Source organism: Hippoglossus stenolepis, chromosome 8, assembly GCF_022539355.2.
Source record: "Hippoglossus stenolepis isolate QCI-W04-F060 chromosome 8, HSTE1.2, whole genome shotgun sequence".
In the NCBI taxonomy this organism is placed as follows: Eukaryota; Metazoa; Chordata; class Actinopteri; order Pleuronectiformes; family Pleuronectidae; genus Hippoglossus; species Hippoglossus stenolepis.
In genome coordinates, this window is record NC_061490.1 from 12,069,595 (window position 1) to 12,093,996 (window position 24,402).

The 24,402-nt window shown below is 40.0% G+C and overlaps 1 protein-coding gene across 1 annotated transcript in view; it reads right to left on the minus strand.

Moving 5' to 3' along the window:
- The window catches only part of col14a1a (collagen, type XIV, alpha 1a), a 136,597-nt gene that overhangs the window by 5,279 nt on the left and 106,916 nt on the right, over window positions 1-24,402 (minus strand). Inside the window, exons 38-47 of the mRNA XM_035162462.2 lie at window positions 24,130-24,225; window positions 23,504-23,557; window positions 16,564-16,617; window positions 10,206-10,259; window positions 10,033-10,104; window positions 6,431-6,466; window positions 4,256-4,322; window positions 3,937-4,128; window positions 1,992-2,069; window positions 767-922 (exon numbers count right to left, since the gene is read on the minus strand). Coding sequence (XP_035018353.2) covers window positions 767-922; window positions 1,992-2,069; window positions 3,937-4,128; window positions 4,256-4,322; window positions 6,431-6,466; window positions 10,033-10,104; window positions 10,206-10,259; window positions 16,564-16,617; window positions 23,504-23,557; window positions 24,130-24,225 — 859 coding nt within the window. The remainder of the gene's footprint in view (window positions 1-766; window positions 923-1,991; window positions 2,070-3,936; window positions 4,129-4,255; window positions 4,323-6,430; window positions 6,467-10,032; window positions 10,105-10,205; window positions 10,260-16,563; window positions 16,618-23,503; window positions 23,558-24,129; window positions 24,226-24,402) is intronic.

A 24,402-nucleotide genomic window follows, 5' to 3' on the forward strand; every position in this document is an offset into this window, starting at 1 on the left:
TATCAAGAACATGTGTCTCGTTCATTTCGGTGGTGTAAAATGAGAAATGAAAAAAGGTTTTACACACCAAAGACTCTCCTGCTTTACTGAGAGTGAACTTTAGATTTTACGGATGTGTCCCACCTATACTTCCTCTGTTCCATCTCAAACACATTTCAGTTTCATGTGTTTCAGTGTAACTTAATGAAAATGGTGGAAGCTATGTAATTTTGAAGGGGTATTACACACATATGATTACACATACCTTGACAAAAACAAAAATAATCAAGAATAAGTTTGTCTCACTCTGGTTAAGCAGGAAAACACTAGTGCATTTCTGAATTATTCCTAAAGATAACTATCATATATTATTTATTAATGAATTTGTCACTATTGATTTGTCAATAACAATAACTCTATAATTCCGCCTGTGGGCACACATAAAGACAATGAATACAAATATAGTAAATAAAAAATATGTGTTCATGTATTTGGAGGAGAAATTATAATTGTTGACAAATGCTGCATATTAATAAACCCTTAAAGCTTATTAGTTGCTGTTAAGGGTATTTCAGTTTGATTTCATGTTTCCTTTTTGTTTATTATGAGGAGCTCAGTTAGCTTTGATGCATCTCAGGATTCACAGCTAAAAACTTTTTTTGCATTTGTTTTTTCCCAACGTGCCAAATTTTGATAAACCCGTTTTAAACCTGTTATATAATGAATTTGCATACAGCTTGGAAATGCTAAGTTATGAGGGTTAAAGTAAAGTAGGATGGTTTCTTACCTCCAACGTTGTATCCCAGACAAGAGTTCTGGTCACAGTATCCTGCCGACCCCGCTGGTCCGGTGCCACCCGGATTCCCCGGCCTCCCCGCCGTCCCAGGGTTGCCGGGCCGACCGGGTGGACCCTGGCTGCCTGTGCGTCCTTCACCCGGAATGCCTGAGGGACGAAGGTAAAGTCTGCGTTAAAAAGACGGAGCGAGCTCAGATAATCCCGTCATCAATGAACATTTGATAAAACGACACCGGCAGTGCGGTGATGGGATCACGGGTGACAGAGGAAGAGGAGGAAAGTAAAATGAGAAAGTGGCTGCGAGGTTTGATGCTGTCACTGTACTATCGCCTCTTCAATCTCCTCTAAATCCCCCGCTCTGCTGCTGCAACAACATGACACAAAATATTAGGGGGCAGCAAATGTTTGCTTGTCATTTCTAGATAAGGGAGATGATAGTGAACGTCCCAGAGGGCAGGCGCAGGAATAACACTTCTTAGCTGAAATTTAGCCGGAGGCTCCTGTTTTCTGTTTACACAGTCACACCTCAGCCGTCAGCAGAAATATGAAATCTTGAAAAAAAAAATGTTGCAGGGACGTTTCATTTGCCAAGTGCTAAAATTATCATCCCACAAATATTCCAGAAAAACAGGACAGATGAAGACAGACAGCCTCTCCCCTGCACCTTTCTCTCAGAAAACATTTCCTCTCCTGTACGTTGAAGTTTGGTGGATTTTTTCTAACAGTTATCGGATCACAGAAAAAGTTTCCAGGGAGTTTTGTCAGCTTGTTCTGTGAGTATTGATCGCACAACAGTAAACAGAAAATCCCAGGCCTGAGGGCGACATATTTTCATAACACAAACTCAAACTCCACACACCACACCGAGAAATCAATACAGAGAATTATATTCCCCCGTCCAAAACGTCTGCTTGCTTTTCTCGCATAGACTCGACAGAGAGTAAACCCCAAACAGATTAGTTCTCTGTGCTATTTGATTCCATTGTTTAAATATTGAAAACAAATTTTGGTTTGGTTCAGAGGGAATATAATGAAAGCCATTATACAAACAGTAGCTGCATTGGGTCACAGGCTGAAAACACCAAAGAATATCATGTATTAATGTAGCTACAGCACCTCCACATGTTATCTGAGGGCTGTTGTGCTCTGACGAGTGTGTGTGTGTGTGTGTGTGTGTGTGTGTGTGTGTGTGTGTGTGTGTGTGTTTGTATCTTACCTGGAGGTCCGGGTTGTCCTCGAGGTCCCTGACTCCCAACGCCTTGACTCCCCCTCTCCCCCTTCTCTCCTGACAGACCTACAGACACACACAGTTAAAAAACAACCATATTTAGTCACATCTCACTTTGGACATTTCTTGGTGAACACAGCTCCATGAGGCTTCATTAGGAGTCTCCCAATGTTACTGATTCTCCCAGAAGAGGAAAGTAACCTAGTACATTTACTTCAGTACTGTACTTTTGAGCTATGCAAGGATTGTTTGTGTATTTTATTTCATACTTTTACTCGATCTTTCAGTAATTGTACATTAACTGTACTAATGTGACTGCTATAGTTCAGCTACTTTTCAGATTAAGCTGAATAATATATATATATGGCCAAAAATGATATCAGGATAAAAATAGTCATGTATCAATATTATTAATTATGTCACATCATTATTTATTATTTATTAAGTTTAAATAAGGTAGTGGTTGTGGTTTTAAACGCAGATAATGTTTCTGTATCTTTTCATTGTTGTAAACATTTACTTTGCTAAAGCATCTGCAGACTCTTCCACCACTGTTCTACGTCAGTGTTGCATTACAACACTTTTCAGAAAAGTGTTGCTTGAATTATGCCTGGATGAAATATAATATAATGTATGATAAACCCACACACACTCTTTTTCACTCTAATATGAAAGAACCACAACTGCGATCTGCAAATTTTCTGTTCTGTACGTTTATGTCCGTTTTAGTCAACTGCATCGATAAAGAGGAAGAAAGAACAATGAACAAAAAGTTTATTCTCCAGTGTCATTTTCCTCTTGTGGTATTCTCTCTACTTACTGGCCCACTCCATAGTTTCTCTCTGAGCAATACAATATTAAGTTTTACATTGGATTATTATTTCAACACTGGTTTCTTTCGTTGGGCCTGAGCACAGCTTTGTACCTAAATTCTTGTATCTATCCTACATAACATCTGTGATAATAACATGTCTACGTTTTATAAGCCATCCATCTTTTGTAATATTTGTCCTACTCTGGTTTCATTTCAGCCTGTAAAAAAAGTTATATATCTGTGTGTGTGTGTGTGTGTGTGTGTGTGTGTGTGTGTGTGTGTGTGTGTGTGTGTGTGTGTGTGTGTGGTGTCTGCGGCTCCAGATAATAAATGTTATTGGAGAGAATCAAAGGTCTGAGTTGTGGAGGAGGACGTAACCGCTGGACATTTCCTGACAGAAGTTCTGCTGCTCTGCTCTCCTCGCCCTGTGCGTGTGCAGGCTGGCTCAGACTGTGGTTCTTCGGTGTGGGCTGCATGTTTTAGTGATGAAGACGGAGCCTCATAAAGGCTGGTTCTTGTCTAAGGGCTCGTGGCAGAGGACTGACTTAATGGCTGTTGGAGTTATTGTCTTCTGGTTTGGACTGAAGCTTGTGGGAGCTCTGTCCTTCACTGGGTGTTTGTGTGGTGAGATCAGGCTGCACCATGAAATACACCAAACAAGCAGGTACACTGAAGATCCAACTGGGGAAATAGACTATTTTTTCATTTCTTGATGCTGAGGTGGACCTTTTTATTTAGTGGCATTTATTAAAAAGCATGAACTGGAAAAGTTAATTCCATTATAACACAAAATAATATTAGAAATAGTTGGGGCAGATAATTATACTACTAAATATTGACATCTATAATCAAAGTTGATGCATCAGAACCAGAGATACCGTTTTTTATTTATTTCACAAATTCATCTTCTTATCCAAACCTAGCATCTACTGTATATTTCCTACAGGATTAAAAAAAAAATTGTTTGTGCAGTTAACTGCTTAATAAACCCTAGATTGTCTCTCCTCCTAGTTATGGCGATTTGTGTAGGATGGATGGACTTTGATCATTGTATAGAAAATTTGAGGGAAAATAATATGTATATAAATATATGGTTGTAAAAACATCTCCCTCTCTCACCTCTCTCTCCTGCTCGTCCACTCTGACCATTGGAACCAGGGAAGCCTGGTCTGCCGGACGGTCCTTGCTCTCCCTGGGGTCCCGGGGTGCCTCTCCTACCCGGCTCCCCTGGTGGTCCTGGAACTGTTCGGATGGATACAGCCGACTGGGCGGGGATCTGGTTCAGTACGGAGTTATAGCGAGACAAATGGCCTGCAAGAGGTGGAGGCATAGGTTTGAAATTATTCAGATTAAGATTATTCTTTTGGTGTTTCCAGTTTTTTTAATAACAAAAATATGTGTTGCTCGTGTGAATGTGTAAATAGCAGCGATTACTCACTCTGGATGAGCTGTTCACACACTTGTCGTGCGATGGCGCGGACAGCAGCCTGGGATTGCACATCTCCCTTAGGAACGAACAACAAACGCACACACAGTTCTTGAGATGTGACAACACACAACCACACAGTAGATTGATTCCACTTTTCTGTTAGAGCGACCACGGGAACATTTACTTCCAGACCAGAGGTTGATAAATTAGTGGGCGTGTGTTTTGTGGGTGTTTTAATGAGCGTGCTGCACCTTTATTCCACACTCTGACGTCCCTTTATATAAATAGGACAGAACAGATCGCTGAGAGTATCTATGAGTCACACAACTATATTATACAATATACAACTAAATTTCATTACATAAATATCTGGGAAAAGCTGTTGACTCTGACAGTGGCTCCACTGAACTATGGTGCTTTTCTAGATAACACATGTCTACATTTTACTACAGCTGAAATTAGCCATAGGATAGTGTCAACACATCAAACTGAACTGCTGGAGTTTTATTTTTATTTGACAATGTTACGGCCAATTCTTGTTTCAATTTTAAAGGGACAGGTCACCAATGTGGTAAAGTACTGGAAACTATCAAAGTGTCTGTATGGGCATCTATCATCTATTTTACAACAAATGAGACCATAACGTACAAAATGAACATTATGTCGTATTGAAGAAGACTTGAAACTAGAGATAGAGACCATACTCTTTGCTTCACTTTCTGGATCTGGAGTCTAATTTTACATTCAGTCTATGGTTCCTATCACTTTCCAAAGGGTTAATTAGCAACCGTTAATTGTGAATATGAAAGTAAGTGTCAGTGATTAACTGGTGACCTGTCAATTAGCTGGGATTGCTTCCACCCCCCCTGTAACCCAGTATGAACGTCTGTATGACACACTGGTGGTGATTCCTCTGATTTTATTAGAACCTTACTTGATATTTAACTTAGGATCTAGTGAAATACAATTTTAATCTAAGATGATAACTGAACTGGTTTCTTACATTTGGACTTTTCTGGATTGAAATTGAAACTGATTCTTAAATCTATGAAAAGAGCTTTTCCATGGATTCACAAATGAATTCAACAATAGAATAATTAGTTCTGAGGCTGTGAAGGAGATTTCCTAAATATGAAAAATGAATAACCGTGAGATTGTCAAACAAAAGACACTACTACTAAGATGCATTATTGGAAATGTAGGATCCAGTGTTTTTGGAGCTGGATCCATAGAAGAGAGTGAAAGTTTGAGCCGCTGTCACTTTGATTTTGAGACTTTTGTTTTTTATACAGATTCAGATTTTAATCCCTTTCATTTTCATCCTTTTAACTAATTGTTTTGAATTGTGCTTTTAGACTTTAAGTTTATTACACAGCACCTTGAATCTTGTATGAACTGCGCTTTATACATAAAACTGCTTTGCCTTGTGTTTAGAGCTGCCTTGGTCTCAACTCTAATATAAGATGTATGAAATTTAACATTATAAGAGTACAAATGCTTTAATCAAAGCGGCCTCGCTGCTTCGTGAGGTTTATAGTGTTTATAATGAATTCAACAGCTGGCAGCCTCCTCATCTGCTTTGTGGTAATCATCACCATTCAGTCGTTTGATGTGACTGTGTAGAAAAATACATTAGGAAAAATGCTTTATCATAAATGTTTACTTTTCCCCTGTTCAGTTATTGCCGTATAAAGCACCGAAGCTTAATTCAAAGCCAAACAACCGCCACACACATTGTATAACACAGACTTTCTTGTTGAGCTCTGCACCAAAAACCAACTGCAGCGAGGTACGAACGTCCCCATTAGTTGATAAAAAATGTAGCCGAATCAGAAATTACAGGTTTGATTCAAGCTGGCAAGTTGCTCGTCTCTGGAGCTCCTCGTGAAGCTACTGTGTCAGCAAAAAATCACTGCAGCAAATTTGAACCGTGAACACTGATTTGATTTGGTTTGCTCTAATCGAGGCTGAGGGAGAGAAATAAAGTGAACGTTTGTGCAAGAGACAAACGGGAAACAGTAAATGTGTTCTGCAGCGTAATTGGGTTCCTTCAAAACAAGGGTGCGGAGCATTAGTGAGAAATTGCCGGCGAAATAACGATATTTTCACAGCAAAATGGAGCCGTAAAACCTGATTTGCTCTAAACACAGCGTTTGAGGTGTGTGTGTGAGTGGAAGGACTTACTCTTTCTCCCTTATCGCCTTTGGTACCAGCAGGACCCTGGAACATAAAAGCACAGGAGGAGAACAAACATTGGACTGGGATGTGTACTCAGAAACAGCCATGCTCATCTCTCTTTCCCTCTCTCCTTTCATGCCCCCACCCCATTATTTACTTTATGTCTCCTCACACACACTCTACATCTACTCTGATCTAACAGCTGGGGAAACTAAGTGCCGCTAAATTTTGACAATGCGCGTCCAGGTTCTTTTGCGTCGTAAAGACAACACATGCATCAGGCCCGTAGCTGGTGTGTGCCCACAATCCGTGTGTGTGTGTGTCCCCGGATGGGCTCTACTCTCTACTGCTGCCAACGCTGTAAAGCACACACATGCATATCTGATCACAACACACACTCAAAACCCAGCCAAGCACATAAAGCCTGTGAATGCATATAACTGTGTAATGCAATGTAATCCGCAGGCAAATAAAAGACAAATATTTCCTGGCCACAGAAGCATGTGCCGATATGATGAATATCAGTTTGATGTTACAGCTTTTGAATAAAGGCCTGTTTATCTTGGAGGGACACGTCCTTGACCACTGGCTGACCGGCTGCGTTCATGTGCGAGTGTATATACACAGTATATATAGGGATAGAGAAAATGTGTGAGCAGACCTGGCATATCACATGCATTATATTGCAGCCTGTGTCAGAATTTGACACAGCTGTTGAAGTGGAGCGCAGGTCTCCACAATAAAATTCTCCCGGATCTCCTAAATGTCTACTGTCTTACTAGGGCAACATGGGAAAACTGAATTTAACTGTGTTGGAGCCAAAATAAGTACCAAGACATAGGACACTATCTCTCTCCGTCTCTCTCTAAAAGAAAATCAGATTTCTTTTGTTATTCTATCAAAATAATGCTCCCACAGTGCCCTGTATCTGTCGTCTGCCCAAAGTGGAGGAGATGTTTTCTCAATCAAGATGTTTTACAGTTTAAAACATCAACTGTGTAGAATGATAAAACAGTCCAAAAAGGTAAATGGCAAACACGGGGCTGCTCACGACCAAGTCAAGCAAGATAAATAAATAAAAAGCTGGTTGAATCACTGGAAAGAACATTTAGAGGCAGCAGTACTTTGTCTGGGTTGGACACACACTCAGGACACCACCGAGTGCGATGACAAGCTGATAAACCTGTGGTTCCAGCTGTAAATACAGAGGTATGCACATCTGGTGACAACTGCTGTGAGTTTTGGAAAAGTGTGGGTCAATGAAACAGCAGCTTGAACTTGAAATTTATAATCCAAACGTCTAATGAAGGTTGGTTGGTGTGACATCTGTCTCAACTGGCTCATCAAGACTTTGACAACTTGGATCAGTCGACTAGAGATTTTAGACTTTCTGTAAAAACACTAAACATAAAATCCTATTTTGCGTTATGAACTTTCATTACATTTCCAGATGCATCGTGTCTTTCCTGAAAGAGAACAGTTTTAGATGCCACACATCAGGTTGAGCTCCTGCAACTTTGAATCTTTCTTTATATCCCATCTCGTCTTCAGTGGTTTATACTCCCTGTCCTTGCACACATTTTTCAGTGCCGTGTCCACTCTGACAAAACTGTTAGGAAAGAGTTCCACAAGGTTTCCTCAGGTCAGCTGGAACACGATGAAGCAAAATGCTATATTTCCCCGCAGATTTAAATGGCTGCTATTTCTGATAAAACCCTCTTGTTTAAGCATTACAAATATTCTCTTGCAGCAGCAACCTGGCAAAGGGTTACAGAGGCTACAACGGGACCTGAATCAGCAATTTGATGCTGAGGTTTGAAAAGTTTGAAACAAAAAAGTTGTTCAGGAGATTAAAACTGCAGACTGTTTGTGTAGTAGCTGCATGTGCATACATTCACATGAGGCATCTGTGTCTGTCGAAGTTTTGGAGATGAGGCAGATGTGATCTCTCATTGGTTTTGTGAGTGTGTGTGTGTGTGTGTGTGTGTGTGTGTGTGTGTGTGTGTGTGTGTGTGTGTGTGTGTGTGTGTGTGTGTGTGAGTGTGTTTGTGTCTGTGTGTGGGTTGGTGGAGAGAGAGTGTCGGTTAGTGATTTATCGCTCTCCCTCTCTGAGCCAAACTTTGCTGCTGGCCTGCAGAGCTGACCTGAGACTAGATTAGCTGTCACCAACATCACAGCATCATCTGTTCCTGTTAGCATTACACAAGGCTTGGAATGCACCATCTCCTCCATCCTTCTCCCGGCTTGTGTTGTGTCACTTGCACATCTTTCTTCTTCTTCTTCTTCTTTTTGCAGAACTGAACAAAACATGACTCACTTAACAGATCGTCATAATATTATTGTTGCATGTTGTTGTTGTTGTTGTACAGTGTGAATGCACACTGCAGGCTGTCTGTGTCTAATGGATGGTGCATAAAAGAAATCACATTCACTTTTGACCTTGCATGAAGCATTTCATCTCTACTTCTATTACAACTCTCAAAACACACTCATGCTGACATTCTGCACACTCACACAACTGATACTTCAGTCAGCTACATGTGGTTTCACCCCTGAATTCCTCATTAGCTCGGTGAAGCACATTTACACACGTTTACCTTGCAAACTTTGGTATAAACCTCGTGTTTGCATTACTCACATTTCAATACTTTGGTTCACCTGGAAATATAGTACACAGATATTAACACAATGTGTCTGCACACTGCAGCTTTTCTGTGTCTATTGAATGGCGCAGAGGACCCCCTAAGCTGTATATAGATTATATAATAGTATTTGTATGTATATATATATATAACATATATCAGGTAAACATCAGTGAGATTAAGAATTAACACATTGATAATCCCAAACATATAAAATATATCTATTGTCCATTAAAATGCCCGACATTACTGTGTGTCCCACATTATTATTTCTTAGCTCTCACCTTATGAACTAAGATTTGTCTTTTGGATCATCTACAGACATCAGCTAACTTATGAGTAAATGGTAGCTGTTAGGGTTAGTGTGTCTGATTTGAGTCCAACACTAACAGGCTGGTTGCAGTTCCAGAGACGAGAGCTCAGGAAGTGGAACAGGACAGGGAGGAGAAAAACAAACAATCTGCAAAAGCACGAGTTCCTTGTCAGTGTTGGAATCGAACCACAGTGTTATTTATATTTAAACAAAGCCGCAACGTGCTGTGGCTCTGATGTTGCTGTTCCTGCTCTGTAAGTGCAGGGAGGCATGATGAGAGAAAAACATCCAAAGAGGAGAAATCCGAAGGAAGAGGAGGAAGTGGTGAAGAGGTCATGTCCTCCTCGTTTCATCGTTAATTTGGATATGTGGTGTCAAAGTCTCCCGAGCAGATTCACAGTGATAATGTGTCAGAGGAGTTAACAAGCTTCTTTTTAACAGAACAAAACAAACATGCCTTTCAAGTTCCTGACCCTTTTTGTGCAAAGGTTAGTTAATGTGGTTCAGATCAGGTCACGGTAACAAAACAGTGTCAGCCCACACAGCAAAGATAATAGTGCGTGTATTGTAACTGAGTTCGTGTCTCACACAAATTATATATACACATTCTATACATAAATCGTATCAAAAGAAAAGAAAAAAAAAACACTCACAGGAAGCCCTTGCTCTCCTTGGGACCCTGCTGATCCACCTGATCCTGGAGGTCCAGGTGCACCCGGGGCTCCCTGAGAGAAAGAGACAGAGATGGAAGATGAGCATTAGGATCAGTAAGTATGAGGATGAGCTGCCAAGAAAATGACGCTGAGAAAAAAAAAAAGAGACTTACAACGGGTCCAGAAGGTCCTTGTCGTCCTTGTGTTCCAATATTTCCTGGAAGACCCTGAAAGGGCAAGAGATAAATAAACAACATTTATAAAATATTAGTATGTGCACTTTCATAAGTGTAGGTTGAATTTTGTTATGGACAAACCATCTCCAAGAGGCGCCTGAGGGATTTCTCTCAAGTCTCCAGACTAAACCAACACTAACAATGTTATTTTGTAATGCAATTAACATCCAGACTACTGACGGAAACCGAACTCAGCAGCTGTTGCATCTGCTTCTTCTGCTGGTGTATGTCCAACCTCACATCCGCCAACACCTGCCCTGAATCAAATGTTTGACTGTACGAGACACAGCAGCTTCTTCCTGACTATACGGATCTTCACTGTAAGACTGTTGACTGACTATCTGAGTTTGAGTCGCCTCAAGATGAGTTAAACCCTCAACCACTCATTTAATGTCTTCTCCATGATGCTATGAAAAATAAATAACAGCTTTCACTCCAGAAGCACATATTACAATTCTGTGGGCCACTTGTATGGCATAACAACGTGATCATGATATTTCATAACATCTTTATGTTTATGGGCCATTCAGATTGAACAAATTCATTGGTATTAATATAAAGTTTGGAAACAAATCTCAGCATAAGATTGTTCTGGAAAACCGTTTAACTTGAGGTTCAGCTGATCCTGTTTGCTCGGATGTCTGTCGTACTTTGTGGTCACATATTGAGGCTGATACCTTTTCAACATAGACACTTCTCATATGGTTCCTGTGAGGGAAGAAGTCATCATAAATTAAAAACAATAAAAGGACGTAGGAATGAACACGTGACGCAACTGATGGACAAGATGAAAATGTAGAAGGTGGAACTAAAATTACCATCCTGCAGTTGCATGCCCTAAGCCAACCAGTTCAGTTTCACTCCACGACCTTATCAGTTCATCTTTGAGTAAAATTTAACCTTAAACATAATGCCTCCGGCCCCTGGCTTCTGCCACATGCTGCAGTTTGCTCTTTGCTTCCTTAGCATGTATACTGGATGTGTGTTAAGTCCTGCTTATACAGTTACTCATCCCATTCAGTAAACAAAAGAGGGATGACATACTGTATCTCTGAGGGGAATTCCTCTGGTGTTACATCCTGAGCCCTCGCCAAAGCAGCTTTGTTAAATTCTCATGGGAAGCTTTACCTTCCAAATAAATACAACAATAGTAAGTGTTTGACTGCACAACACAAATCTACATTCTTCACACACTAACATGAACATGAGCTTCTCCTCAACCACATCAAAAACCTCCTTGAGGGGAGTCACTCTGGAGTCACACAGTAAACACTCACTGTGGTCGACCAGAGGCCTGAGCTCTTACCAACACTCACGTCAGACACGTTTTACTTTGAAATCCTCTCAGACTGAGCGGAGGCACGTCTGGAACAAGCATCACCAGAATCCTAACACAGAATAAAGGTCACAAAATTCCCTATGGTGAGGCAAACAAGCATTTGATGTGGTACTGGGACATGACTTGGACTGTTGTCACACAATAAACACTCCAGTAAATCATAGTAAAAGCTCAAGTTGTGGACGTATTTGAGACACAGTTTATGGATCCAGAGCTGGAGCATAATGCAATGTCAAAATAACCACACGCACACGATATTATATTATAATCCCGACTTTGTTAAACTTTTTTTTTTCATTCGAGGTTCGAATAAAAAGTTCATTCTTGCAGCTTCTCTCTCAGGAGTCAGGCTCATGAAAATGTGTCGCTGCCGTTATATTTTTCCAAACTGAGCAGCATCAGGTTTATGGTCTGACCTGCGGTCTCGGAAATTGGTGCGAGGCTAATCTAATTCAGAGTTTTGTATGCACGCCGAAACAGCCAGTAACACTGTGGAGGTTCTCTCTGTGTAACCTCTATTCAGAGAAACTGCACTTTTTTATTCGCACCAAACTTTCTCTGCAAAGGGCTTTGAGCTGAGGTTGGAAGCTCAGGTACAAATGTGATGAGAACTGTACCTGCTCAGTGTTGGATGATTTACAAATCAGCATATGTCTACTAGTTTTTACAAGCCTGGATTCATGAGCAAAACCAAGATCTATTCAGCTGAGACAGCTTTGCAGTGCAAGCATCAATGACAATTTTTCCCTTGATATTGTTTTTGTGTCTAAGGTCTGAAAGAAAGCCCAAATCCACAGTAAAGGGAGAACACTGCTCTGAAGCTCCTGAAACGCCACATCAGTAATCCACATGATACTTCATGTGCCACCATGATGCTAAACAAAACCAGGTAAAGCGCGAGCAGAGGTCGAAGCAGTTGACCAATCACAACAGAGTGCGCCAGCTGGCCAATCACAACAGACTGAGATTTGTCATTGGAGGGGCCTTAAAGAGACAGGAGTTAAAACCAAGCTTTTCAGACAGAGGCGGAAATGGACAGTGTGATGAAACCTTTAAATTAATAATTGAAAATATGAAAGTGAATATGTCTTCTTTAAGAGACAGAGACTTTAAGAGTAAGTTGGAGATAGTTACTGTTGTTTCACCTGATAACAGACTGCTGCTGTACAATCTTCTATTTTTTACTCTCAGCCAAGCCTCTTTTTGTATTGCTTGTATACACCTCACAAAACGTTTTATACTCACTGTGTGTGTGTGTGTGTGTGTGTGTGTGTGTGTGTGTGTGTGTGTGTGTGTGTGTGTGTGTGTGTGTGTGTGTGTGTGTTACTATGAATCACGGATATCTATGTTCCTTTTTCTCTGTTCTACAAATCACAGGACACAGATGAGTGGTTGGGATAAATTCCCATCAAGCAGCAGGGATTTTAAAAACGCTGCTTCTTGTTCATAATTACTGTTCAGTGGGATACATTCTACTTTCTAGATCGCTGTCAAGTCAATAAAGCAGTAATAGCTGTGGCATTGATAACCTCTTATCAGGCTTCACTACGGCGCCCTCCGTTCTGTTCCAGTGCATACAGTGAGAATAATCACTTTAGTGTGACTGCACTGCTGGAGGCATCAGTGTGTGACACTGCAGTTAATTCTGCAGAAATAAAAGCACTGATTTGAGATGTTTCCTCTCTCGTATGGAAGATAAATCATAATAAGTTCTCTGTGATTGTAAAAACACAACCATTGTATTTTCTCTAGTCGCCTCGACACTGTTAAAAAATATAATAAACACAACTGATCTGTAGCATCGTGAGTATGAATATGGGAGGCTGGGTTATCATCAGTGGTGAGAAGGAGACGTCGATTGCTCCTTGATTAGTAATTCGTACATGATTACACTCGATAATTACAAGCCCTGCATCAAGTTAAACGGTGCAGTGTGCTAATATGAGAATTTGAATATGACTGTATTCAGTTAAATAGAATGTAAGTAGAATGTATCCCACTGAACAGTAATTATGAACAAGAAGCAGCATTTTTAAAATCCCTGCTGCTTGATGGGAATTTATCCCAACCACTCATCTGTGTCCTGTGATTTGTAGAACAGAGGCTTGATTTAAGAAATTGTATTTGAATAGTGCTTCTAAAATAATTAATTTAGTTGGTCACATTTTTGCTTTGGTTTACCTTATCAGAGGATCTGAGAACCACATTTACACCAACAAAGAGCCCGCGTGTATGGATAAAATCTAAAAGTACAATGTTTCAAAATGATGTGAATGTTAGAAAATCTAATAATAATCAAGATCAGCTTCAGGTTGATGGGATTCAGTTCACTTTTTCATCTTTATCTTTTAAATAACAGTTTTAAATAAGGCGAAGTTTGGGAAGAGTTTATCAAATTAATTAACTAGCAATTAATTAACACAGAAGACATATTGTTTTCCCTACATTTACAAGTCTGCTGTGACTCCTTAAATCAAAGTTAGAAATCTTCCCATTGATTCAAATACATTCATTGTTCTTGGAGCCAGCCTGTAGTGACTACGAGGGCAAATTTAAATCCTTCTTTAAGAAAACTCTGCAGTGGCTTCAATGTTCTCAGTTCAGATCCGTTAATAAAGGTAACGTGCACTTTTTGATGGCACTGTAGAAGTTCATCGTGAGCATGTGTACATCCTGTGCTTTGGGGCGAGAAGAAAAAGGATGGTGTGTTGGGCTCTCAAATAAATGGACTGTGATAAAATGGTTTATATTTATAAAACGCTTTTCCAGATTATCGACCACTCAAAGCGCTTTAAAATACAAGTCCCATTCAGCCATTCACACACACAATCATACAGCGATTCCATACGCAGGGCTTTTTCTATTACACACCATTCATACACTGTCAGCACGGCCGCCAGGGGCAATTTGGGGTCAGTATCTTCCCCAAGGACACCTGGGAAAGCAGACTGGAGGAACAAGGGATGGAGACAGCGACCTTCTGGTTAGTGGAGGACTCTCTACCTCCTGTCACCCGTCAGTATTTCGGGGGAAGCAACACATACTAACTTACCAGTGAACGTACAGTTATCTGGTATGAATTTAAAAGTCCTAGAAAGGTCAAAAGAATGAAACATGTTGACAGTTTAAAATTAAAGTGCATGGCTACACTTTTGTTTAAACCCTGACAGGGCTTAGTACCACTTACTAAACTTAGCATTTGTTAATATTTGCTGCTTACAGACTGATGACACAGAGGGAGTGAGCAACACTATCACTCCCACATATGGAGCAGTTCCTAATCCTGAAGGGGAAATGTATTTGAGATGGCTTTTTAGCCAAATTGGGATGGTAGATGAAACGTTGTTCATGTCTGTTCTCGTCATCCATCGCTAGTCAAAAATCGTTCAACTTTTTTAGCACACTGCTGCTTAAAAACAACAAACAAAATGATAAAAAAAAAAGTCCAGACTGGAAAGATTTGTTTACAATTTCTTTTCAACCATGGCCCTCTGTTAATAAATGTGGGTGTGTAAGTGAATGGTACTTAACAAAACTTTTAGAATCGGTCCAGTAAATTGCCTCCAACAGCAGCTGCAACATGTTAGCAGCGGCAACAAGGTCACATCTTAAGGGGTAACAGTCACAGTCCATGACCGATTCTTTAAGTTTTTGTTAAAATTCACACTACACTTTATAGGTTCAGGTTGAAAAATACCAGAATTTACCATTAAGCTGGACGTCAATTAGAAAGTTACTAGCTGCTATAGGCACCTTTAACAAACCAAAGTACAATTCAGTTACATCTTTCCTTTCGAGTTCAAACCTGTCTAGCACTGTGAGAAGAAACCAACCAATCCGAATACAAGCATTCTGAAGGAAACCACATGACAAGCCTGAAAACTATGTATGACGTCTTCTGAAACCCGCCACCGAGGGGAGCATCTGGACCCCTGTCCGCCAACGGATAGACAGCAGATGGATTATGTGTAGAGTCTTTCCCCTCGCCAGGAACCAGGATCCAGGAACCCGGAGCCAGGACCAAACTCCTCTGTTATCATATTATGCATTTGGATAAAACCTCCTCTTTCTGCTCGCAGACACATCACCCTCTGGCTGTGTTTCTGCTCTGGTATTAACAGCCCTGCTGGGTATTGTACGGCCTTATTCCTCTGTCAGCATCAACTACAGTGAGCTGGTATCACAGAGCCTTCATGAATGCGATCAGGACCACTGTGCACGTTGTGTTCAAAAGCAAAAGGCAGCACGGTGTGTTTTCAGAAACATATGTGGGGACACAAAACCAAGAGGACAGAGCTGTATATTAAACTGTACACAGCTGGAGAGGTATCACAAATATTTTCACAAGAGACTTGGAGGTATATTGTGAAGAACTTTTAAAACAAAAACAAATATTGTACAATTAGAAAAAAAAAATGTGACTTTTGCACTGTCTGGTTTGTTGACAGTCAAATATTTATCTATCCTGGCATATTTATTTAGCACCTGGAAAAATGACAGAAGTGCTACACAAATTTCTGAGAAGAGTTTTGAAAAACCTGGCAAATGTTTCAAAGGACAGTTTTCTATTTATTTTTAAATGTCTATGTTGTTATGTTTTGCTATTGGCACCTGACTTTTCTCCAAACCATCTCCAAATGGGACTTTTCATATCCCAGAGCACCATCTACTAACAGTAATGATGATGTCTGCAGAAAGATATGCTACTATGATCATACCCATTTATCTCTTTTCTTCCATCTTCAAGATTTTTACACCCCATTTAACCCAAAACGGAATAAAAAAAAGTCTTATTTAGTCATATACTGTTTCTCTAAATATAAGATATATCAGATACTATAGATGAATAAATCCATGTCATAAAATGAAAGACTCCACCGTATACACTATCATAAAGTACCAATGTAACAGAGTGCAACAGTAATCAATAGAGTTGATGTTAAGTCATTATCTCACCCTTGGTCCTGGGGGGCCGTCTCTACCAGTTGACCCTTGGCTTCCAGGGACACCCTGAAAAAAACACAGCAAGCAGGTTTTAATCCATATGACAAAACTCAACAATGTTAACAGACCGTACAAAAAGTGACCAAACATTTAATGAGGAGATAATGTTACAAAACCAGCGTTTAAGTGTTTTTGTGATGACAATTGATACGAATTTGAATTAAAGTCAGTCATGATAAACTGTTTTCCCTCATGATCACTTCTTTTACATGTTGTTTATTCATTCAAGTCAATTACAGTGCAGAACTTAATTTTAAAATGCACTTCATTGGTCAATTTACATCCATTAAAACAAGGAATTTCCTCAAATATTAAAAATGCATTAGAGGACATTAAACCAAAAGGTCAAAAACAGATAAGGGTTTCTCTGTCCTGCTCAATGATGCTTTGACACCTGTGGACATAAATCTGATTTGTGCAAAGAAGCAGCTTCTAACCATCTGAACTGAAGACAGTCTCTATATCGGTGGGCCACCCTGCTTCTCCTGCACCATTTCCCCTTCATCCACCTCTCTGCAGGTCAGTGCACACAGTCAATTCCAAAATACAGTCATGGATTAAGTGTTGAGGTGATTTATCTCTGCACTTCAGTATTAGTGGAGAGCTCATAAAACAGGACAGTTAACACTGTTAAAAGGTTCCACAAATTACAGCATGGGGGTCACAGAGGACAGGCCTCATATGATTAATGATGGACTGTTGTTTAGATGTTGGCTGATGTGCATTTACAGACACACACACACACACACACACACACACAAACACACGGAAAGTAAGCCTTCACATCTGCCCCAACCACACTGCAAAAAATATCCATCCTAACACACCTAACATTTAACAAGTGAAAAAACTGCCTGTACACCAAGTGGATTTCCACTTATTTTTTAGGAAAAAAGGAAAAAAAATAATAATTGAATAATAAGTAATTATAGTTTTAAAAAGTTTAAACAAGTTGATAGGGAAACCTGTTTTAAGAGAGAACAAAACTTACTTCATTCACGAAGTTTGTTTACAACAAATTGTATTTTACACCTCCACTCTCTGTATAAAGTAATATAATATATTATGATGTAGTTGTGGGTGCACATTAACACAGCAGAGATAGAGCATCTACAATTGTGTTTAACTGCTTAAATAGATGAATAATCAACAACAAAATTACGAACTTGGAATCAACAAAATATTATATTTATAATCAATACTATTAACTCTAAGGATTTGAATGTGTGAAATCATATCACTACTGACCTGTTCATACGTCAGTTACAGAGGCTTCATGGAAGTTTGACGAATATATAAAAAAAAAACACAATATCTGCTTACACCTGCATGACAGTTAATTTAAACCATTTATTTAAAGGAGACATAGCATGCAAATTCCACTTTGTTAGTGCTTCTACACGTTAATTTGGGTATCTGGCATGTCTACCAACCCAAAAACTCTATATTTGATAATTTATATCATATAAAATATGTAATTTATATCGTTTAAAATCATGGGGGAAGAGGGGGAGCTGGCTCATTAGCATTTAAAGGAACAGGCACTCAAAACAGGTCACTCTGTGGAGGGCTGTTTTATACAGGGTAAAAAGGGTGCTGTTTTAAATGATCCTTGTGGTATTTTGACCAAAGTATGTTACAGACATTTCATTAAGACCCCAAGGAACCATATCAACTTGTGGTAAAATGGGCATACAATGTCTCTTTTAAGAAATATGCAATATTCACTATTGATTGATAGCATGCTCACGTCTACCAGTTAAAAATATGAAGCTACAGTCAAGAGGAAGTTAGCTTAGCTAAGCAACAAGACTGGAAACATGAATATCTTAAATCTTAAATTTTAATGGATTAATAGGAGAGTGGTTTCGACCTTCTCATGGAATTCTCTCAAAAGGGCGAACAAGCATATTTCCAAATATATATATATATATATATATTTATACACACACATACACGCACAGCTTACACATGCTAAATTGGGGTGGGGATTAAAGCTCTGTAGCTGGCATGAGTCCCAGAAAACAACAAACACACATACACACACCTTCTCAGTACACACACCAATCTGAGCTTCTCAAACAGGCCTTGAGAATAATATGAGCAAGATGAAAAAAAATGTCTCATCAGAAACATCAGGTGCACAAGTGATTCTGATTCAACACATTAGCCTTTGGGTTTGCTTTGCACCGCTCCTTGTGTGCATCAGTGTAAATTGATAAATAAGAAGAAGTTTGAATTATTGCCGCACAAACACACAAACACACACACACACACACACACACACACACACACACACACACACACACACTTAAATCCTATTCTCTAGTCTTTGAAAACCAAACCAAACAGATAGCTGGAGAACACCTAAGCACACCGATAAACACAAGGAAAGTGAGAAATGAGGACGACAGACACACACACAAACAATATTCAATATTCATTGCAGCTGCATTTCTCACTGTCAAATTGAAACAGAGGTGGAAGGGACGCTGATGACAAGGTTACATTGTATTTACTGCAGTGAGAAACAGAGGGAGGGAGAGGAGGGGTGGGACAGGAGGAGAGAGAGCGCAGCAATGAGAGAGGGGGAAAGAGAGAGAGAGAGAGAGAGAGGGAAGGGGGGGGGGGTAATTGATGATTTTGAGTTGTGATATTCTCTGTGGTCCCTCGTATATTACAACAGGGCCCTGGAAGCTACAATATTCCCCCGCTGAGCCACACCGACACACACAGCGACACACACGCACACACTCACACACACACACACACACACACACACACACACACACACACACACACACACACACACACACACACACACACACACACACACACACACACACACAAACACACTCACAACAAAACACATTACTACTCTGTAATATAGTGCAGCACAGGGCAGCACTGCCAGCTTTTATTAATAGGACTATGCAGGCAGAGAGAGAGTGTTGCAGCTCTTGGTGGGATGGTTCAGAGACTGGTTGCTCTCTCCTCATGAGACTGGTTATTACTCCTCCTCTCTAAGAAAATTAAACAACTGTTGCAGTAACTCAAACAGTTTGAATATGACTTCCTGCCTGAGACTGAATTACAGTCACATCAACTTCTCCTTCTCCTTCAAGGCGTTTCAACGGTCAGACAACAGAATGTATAAAAATCCCAAGGAACATTAATCAGCCATGATTATCAGTAAAACAACAAAGTGTCTTTACTGTGGCCTCTGCCAAACACAGTTTATTTATCTGCATCAGCACTGTAATGAGCACCTGTCCAGTCAGTAAACACAATGATTATCATCATCATCATAATAAAAGTTAGTCTTACACCACGACCCTGCTGACGAAAGAGTTTCAGTAACTTATCAGCATCATACTCAGTGATCAACTATACTAAACATATTTAAAGATAACCAACTGTCTAACGGCTCTAACCTAAGCCACTCTGAGGGTATAGATCAGCGACTGTGTAAAAATATGCACAATGGCAGTCCCACTATCTATAAAGCTAAAATATCATGGGATGGAGCATCATCAGGGGATGAAGCCAAGCTAGCAAGTTTCCACTGATGGACGTGCTCGACCAATCATGAGAAAGTTTCAGCAGTCATTTGTTACATATCACTCTGTTTGTATAGCATCAAATAACTAATTGAAACCAAACTTACTGAAAAACAAACAGTGTGATGAACTACCTACAATGACAGAAACCAGAAACTTTGTGGAAAAGTTATTTGATGTGAAATTTGACTTTTTAGTTGGTCCATGTCCTATCTGCTAACATGGAGGAGGCTCGGTTTATGACCTATACTGCAGCCAGCCACTAGGTGGCGATGGAGACCAGAATACTTCACTTCTGGGAATCTGTCATGTCGTCCATCTTTAAATTCAGTCTATGATATACATCAATGCATTAGTTTAACAAGATCAGTGATCAGCAGATGAGGACAGTGTGGTGGAAAATGAAAAGGACTACCGCTGAAAAACGAACTTTTTACAGTGTGAGCTCTGACTGGAGACTCAGACTGCAGCTACGTGTTGAATTGTTTAACGACTCGTTATTTATTTTCCCTGCTCAGATCACTGTGGACTGGGACTGCGATGGACCAAAAATACAAAAATATATTATGGCGTATCAAAACTTCAAATAAAACCCTGGAAAAGTGTAAAATATGGGCGCTTTAAGGAGAAATCCGTCTCAGCCAGGAGACTATTAAAGGTAGAATTTGTTATTTTTCCAGCTCATAAGTTTGATGAAAGTGTTTGAAGGACGGAGCTGCACTCTCTCTATAACAGGCACAGCTGCAGACCGAGGCTGCAGATATCTGCTGCATCAGGATCCACTTCCACTCAGTGTGGGCGTGGGTTGGAGCTGAAAGAGCTTTTATGGATGTTGGCCTCCACTCTCAACTTTCAAGCAATTTGTCCAAATCACCTGAAGCGAATTCATCAAAATAAAATGTCTAGTGACAACTACAAGCGGTTAAAAAGTAGTAAGCTGAGTGGAAATGTGAGCACAACATATGTTTTTGTCCACTTGATTTAATCTTTATGGCCCAATCTGATGTTCAGATGTGGTGATAATGAGGTTATCAGCTGAGACAGTAAAACCGACTAAGAAGAATTAGACCAATTATCTGTCAGGACGCGCTCTGCAGTCCAAGGCTTATTCAACGTAATGGCCCTGTTAATATTTAAACCCGTCCCCACTAATGTGGAAACTAATAACTGAATTTGAGCCTCTCGTCCATCTGCATTTCAAAACACTAATGCAGAAATTTTTACAAAAGCCTTCCAACGTGCAGATTTTCAATACTCCCGTCTCTGTATATCCCTGTGTAAATGTCAAATGGAGCATTTGGGAAATTAGCTCACTTTATGCATGCCCACTTTTGTTTTGTGTAATGAGCATGTGCCAGAAACAACAAGCAGTGGTGACTATATACCTGTTGACAGGAAAAAAAGTTCTTCTCTGGTATTTGACAGATTGGTGATGTAGACTTTATCACCACCTACTTGTCGTTTTTATGTTCTCGTTTGGACAGAGATATATTTTAAAACGAAGATTGTGTGGACGGAGACTTTTTAAAAATGGAGGAGAAAATATACGTTCAAAGAACTATCAGCAGTCCTGTAGACAAGGCCTTAAAATCTGCCCTATGAGATACTGTATGTTGCTACTCTTCACAGATGAATCCACTGTTAGTCCAAACTACTTCACTAAAATGGACGTTAAAATGTTGCCTTCATCAAATATCTAAAACAAAAATCCCAAACTGTTGTGTATTCTTTAAATCACCATACTATCATGTCACATGTTGTCTCAGTGATGCATTTACACACACGCGCGTACACACAAACACAAAGACAGACACACACATACACACAAATGCGCGTTCATCCTCACTGGTGTTTTCACTTGATTAGGCTGATTGGATTTCTCCTCAGGAACCTGTGTTTGTGTGTGTGTGTGTGTGTGTGTGTGTGTGTGTGTGTGTGTGTGTGTGTGTGTGTGTGTGTGTGTGTGTGTGTGTGTGTGTAGTGTCTCGTTGCAGCTAAAAATCATTATTGGTGCACTGAGTTCATTGAGCGAACATATTTCTATTCCCTGTCCAACTTCAACCTGGGCAGATTTTCTAATAGAGCAGAATAACTAACACCTGGAGGGTGTACAGGCTCTTTAAGTGTCAGGAAAGCTGTTTTTACTGGAATATATAAAAGAAAACTGTCACCATCATTAATCTGAGAGACGCAATGACAAAGAAATAAAACCTTTTCCTGGTGTGTAGTTGCAAGAACACAGACTCTGTCCTTGCTGATGTCCAGAGCTCCCACAAGAACGCCATTAAATTAATTCAGTATTACTTCTGATTGGTTCACTGACCAATAATGGAGATGCTGATAATGATTCTGCACATCTCAATGATTCCATCAGACTGCTGTGTGTCTGGGTCAATGTGCATGTGTGTGTCAGCAACAAAACACTCGACACACTCGACACACACGACACACACACACACACACACACACACACACACACACACACACACCTACTCCTCCTACTCTTTTCCTCATTTACATCGTGTAGTTATGAAACCATGAGGGAACAACAGGCAGCTCTGATTTAAAGAAATTTAAATATTCCTTAACATTGTGTAATTATTACTGCAGCTTTGACAACTTTAGAATTTGAAGTTTGCATTATACTATTACTGTCTACGTTCAAATAACAAATATTATAATTAAATTGGAATATTAAAACAATAATAAATGTTTTTTCAATTTATTGAAGAAAATTAAAGAAAGCCTGTAAGATGGTCAATATTTTACACATACATCTAGAGGGTTTTTTCTGATTCTTAAAGGGGACATAGCATGCAAATTCCACTTTGTTAGTGCTTCTACACGTTAATGTGGGTATCTGGCATGTCTACCAACCCAAAAACTCTGGGGAAAAAACACTCGCGCGTTTTGTTATAGTTCCTCTAAGTCAGAAACGTCATGCTTGAGCGACTCGATTGCGCTTCCTGGGTTTTGTGTCGTAACAAGGAACTGGAAGTCTCCCTACATGGTCTTGGGTTGAAGTTTGAGAACTTATATGCAAGTTATATTTGAGTGATTTTGCAGAGTCATTGAACCTCAGTGGTAATGGATGTAGAGTCATTTGTATTTATAATAAACACTGGGTTTGTTATAACAGAAAACTTGGTCCAGTCTCTTGGTCCAGACAAAAACAGAAGTAGAATTTGGCGCATGTCAGGCAGGTTGTAAAATAGTTCCCCCTCTGGGTTGTTCTCTGTGATACAGGGAGTCATATCAACACACCCAAACACACACCCCCACTTCTGTGTCTTACTATTACATCCTTTTTTTTTAAGGAATTGTTTTCTTACCATTTGTCCAGCTGGACCGTTCTCTCCTCTCTCTCCCTTCGTTCCAGCAGCACCCTGTAAAACAGATAGCATCGTTACGTCTCAGCTGGGCCGCTGGTCACACTGGTAGCTACCGGAGGACTGGAAAAACCAACATCAGTTATCTTAATAAGAGGCCGAGCCACCGCACGTCCGCAGAACAGCCTCTGCATTCTTTGGAGGAGAGCCACAAGTGTGAAAGTGTATTTGAGCCATACGTCAACATTTGTCAGTTTATATTGGCAGGTGGTTAGCGGCTCGATGCTAAGTCAATTTCTAATTGCATACATTTTGTGACCTTACTGCAGACAGGAGGGAGGGGAATGGCTCACATCACATATTTTATGACTATGTTTTCATCATAATTTAATTTAACAGCTATGCTTGGGAATAAAAGAACTTCTGGTGCCATGTGTGGTATTTGTCTTGATTCCAGATTCTGCTCAGGGACCAGTTTGATTTCTAAAAATATTTTTCTTTTGAAACTCCATCTAAACATTCGGACCGTGGTTCTTTCTTCTGTCAGATGAGTTACTATGTGCAAATTGTTCCTATTTTATTGTAGAAATTATAAAGTACAGAAGTTAGACAAACAAGCGAAGCCTCACCGGGGGCCCCTGAATGGAGAGTCCACTGGGCCCCTGAGGACCAGGCGGCCCTGTGGGTCCAGAAGGGCCAATCTCTCCTACTGAGCCATGAGGTCCCTGTGAATAAAAAACACAAAGTTTATTCTCTGCCTCAACGTGAACAGGAAATGCTCAATGTGCTGTGAGAAAATTTGAGTAGCTCTAGTTAAGTTACAACTCTTCAAACTCAAAAGCTCCACAACAGAAGTTACTAAATTATCGGTATTATTGTCGGCATAATGGATGATTTAGTGA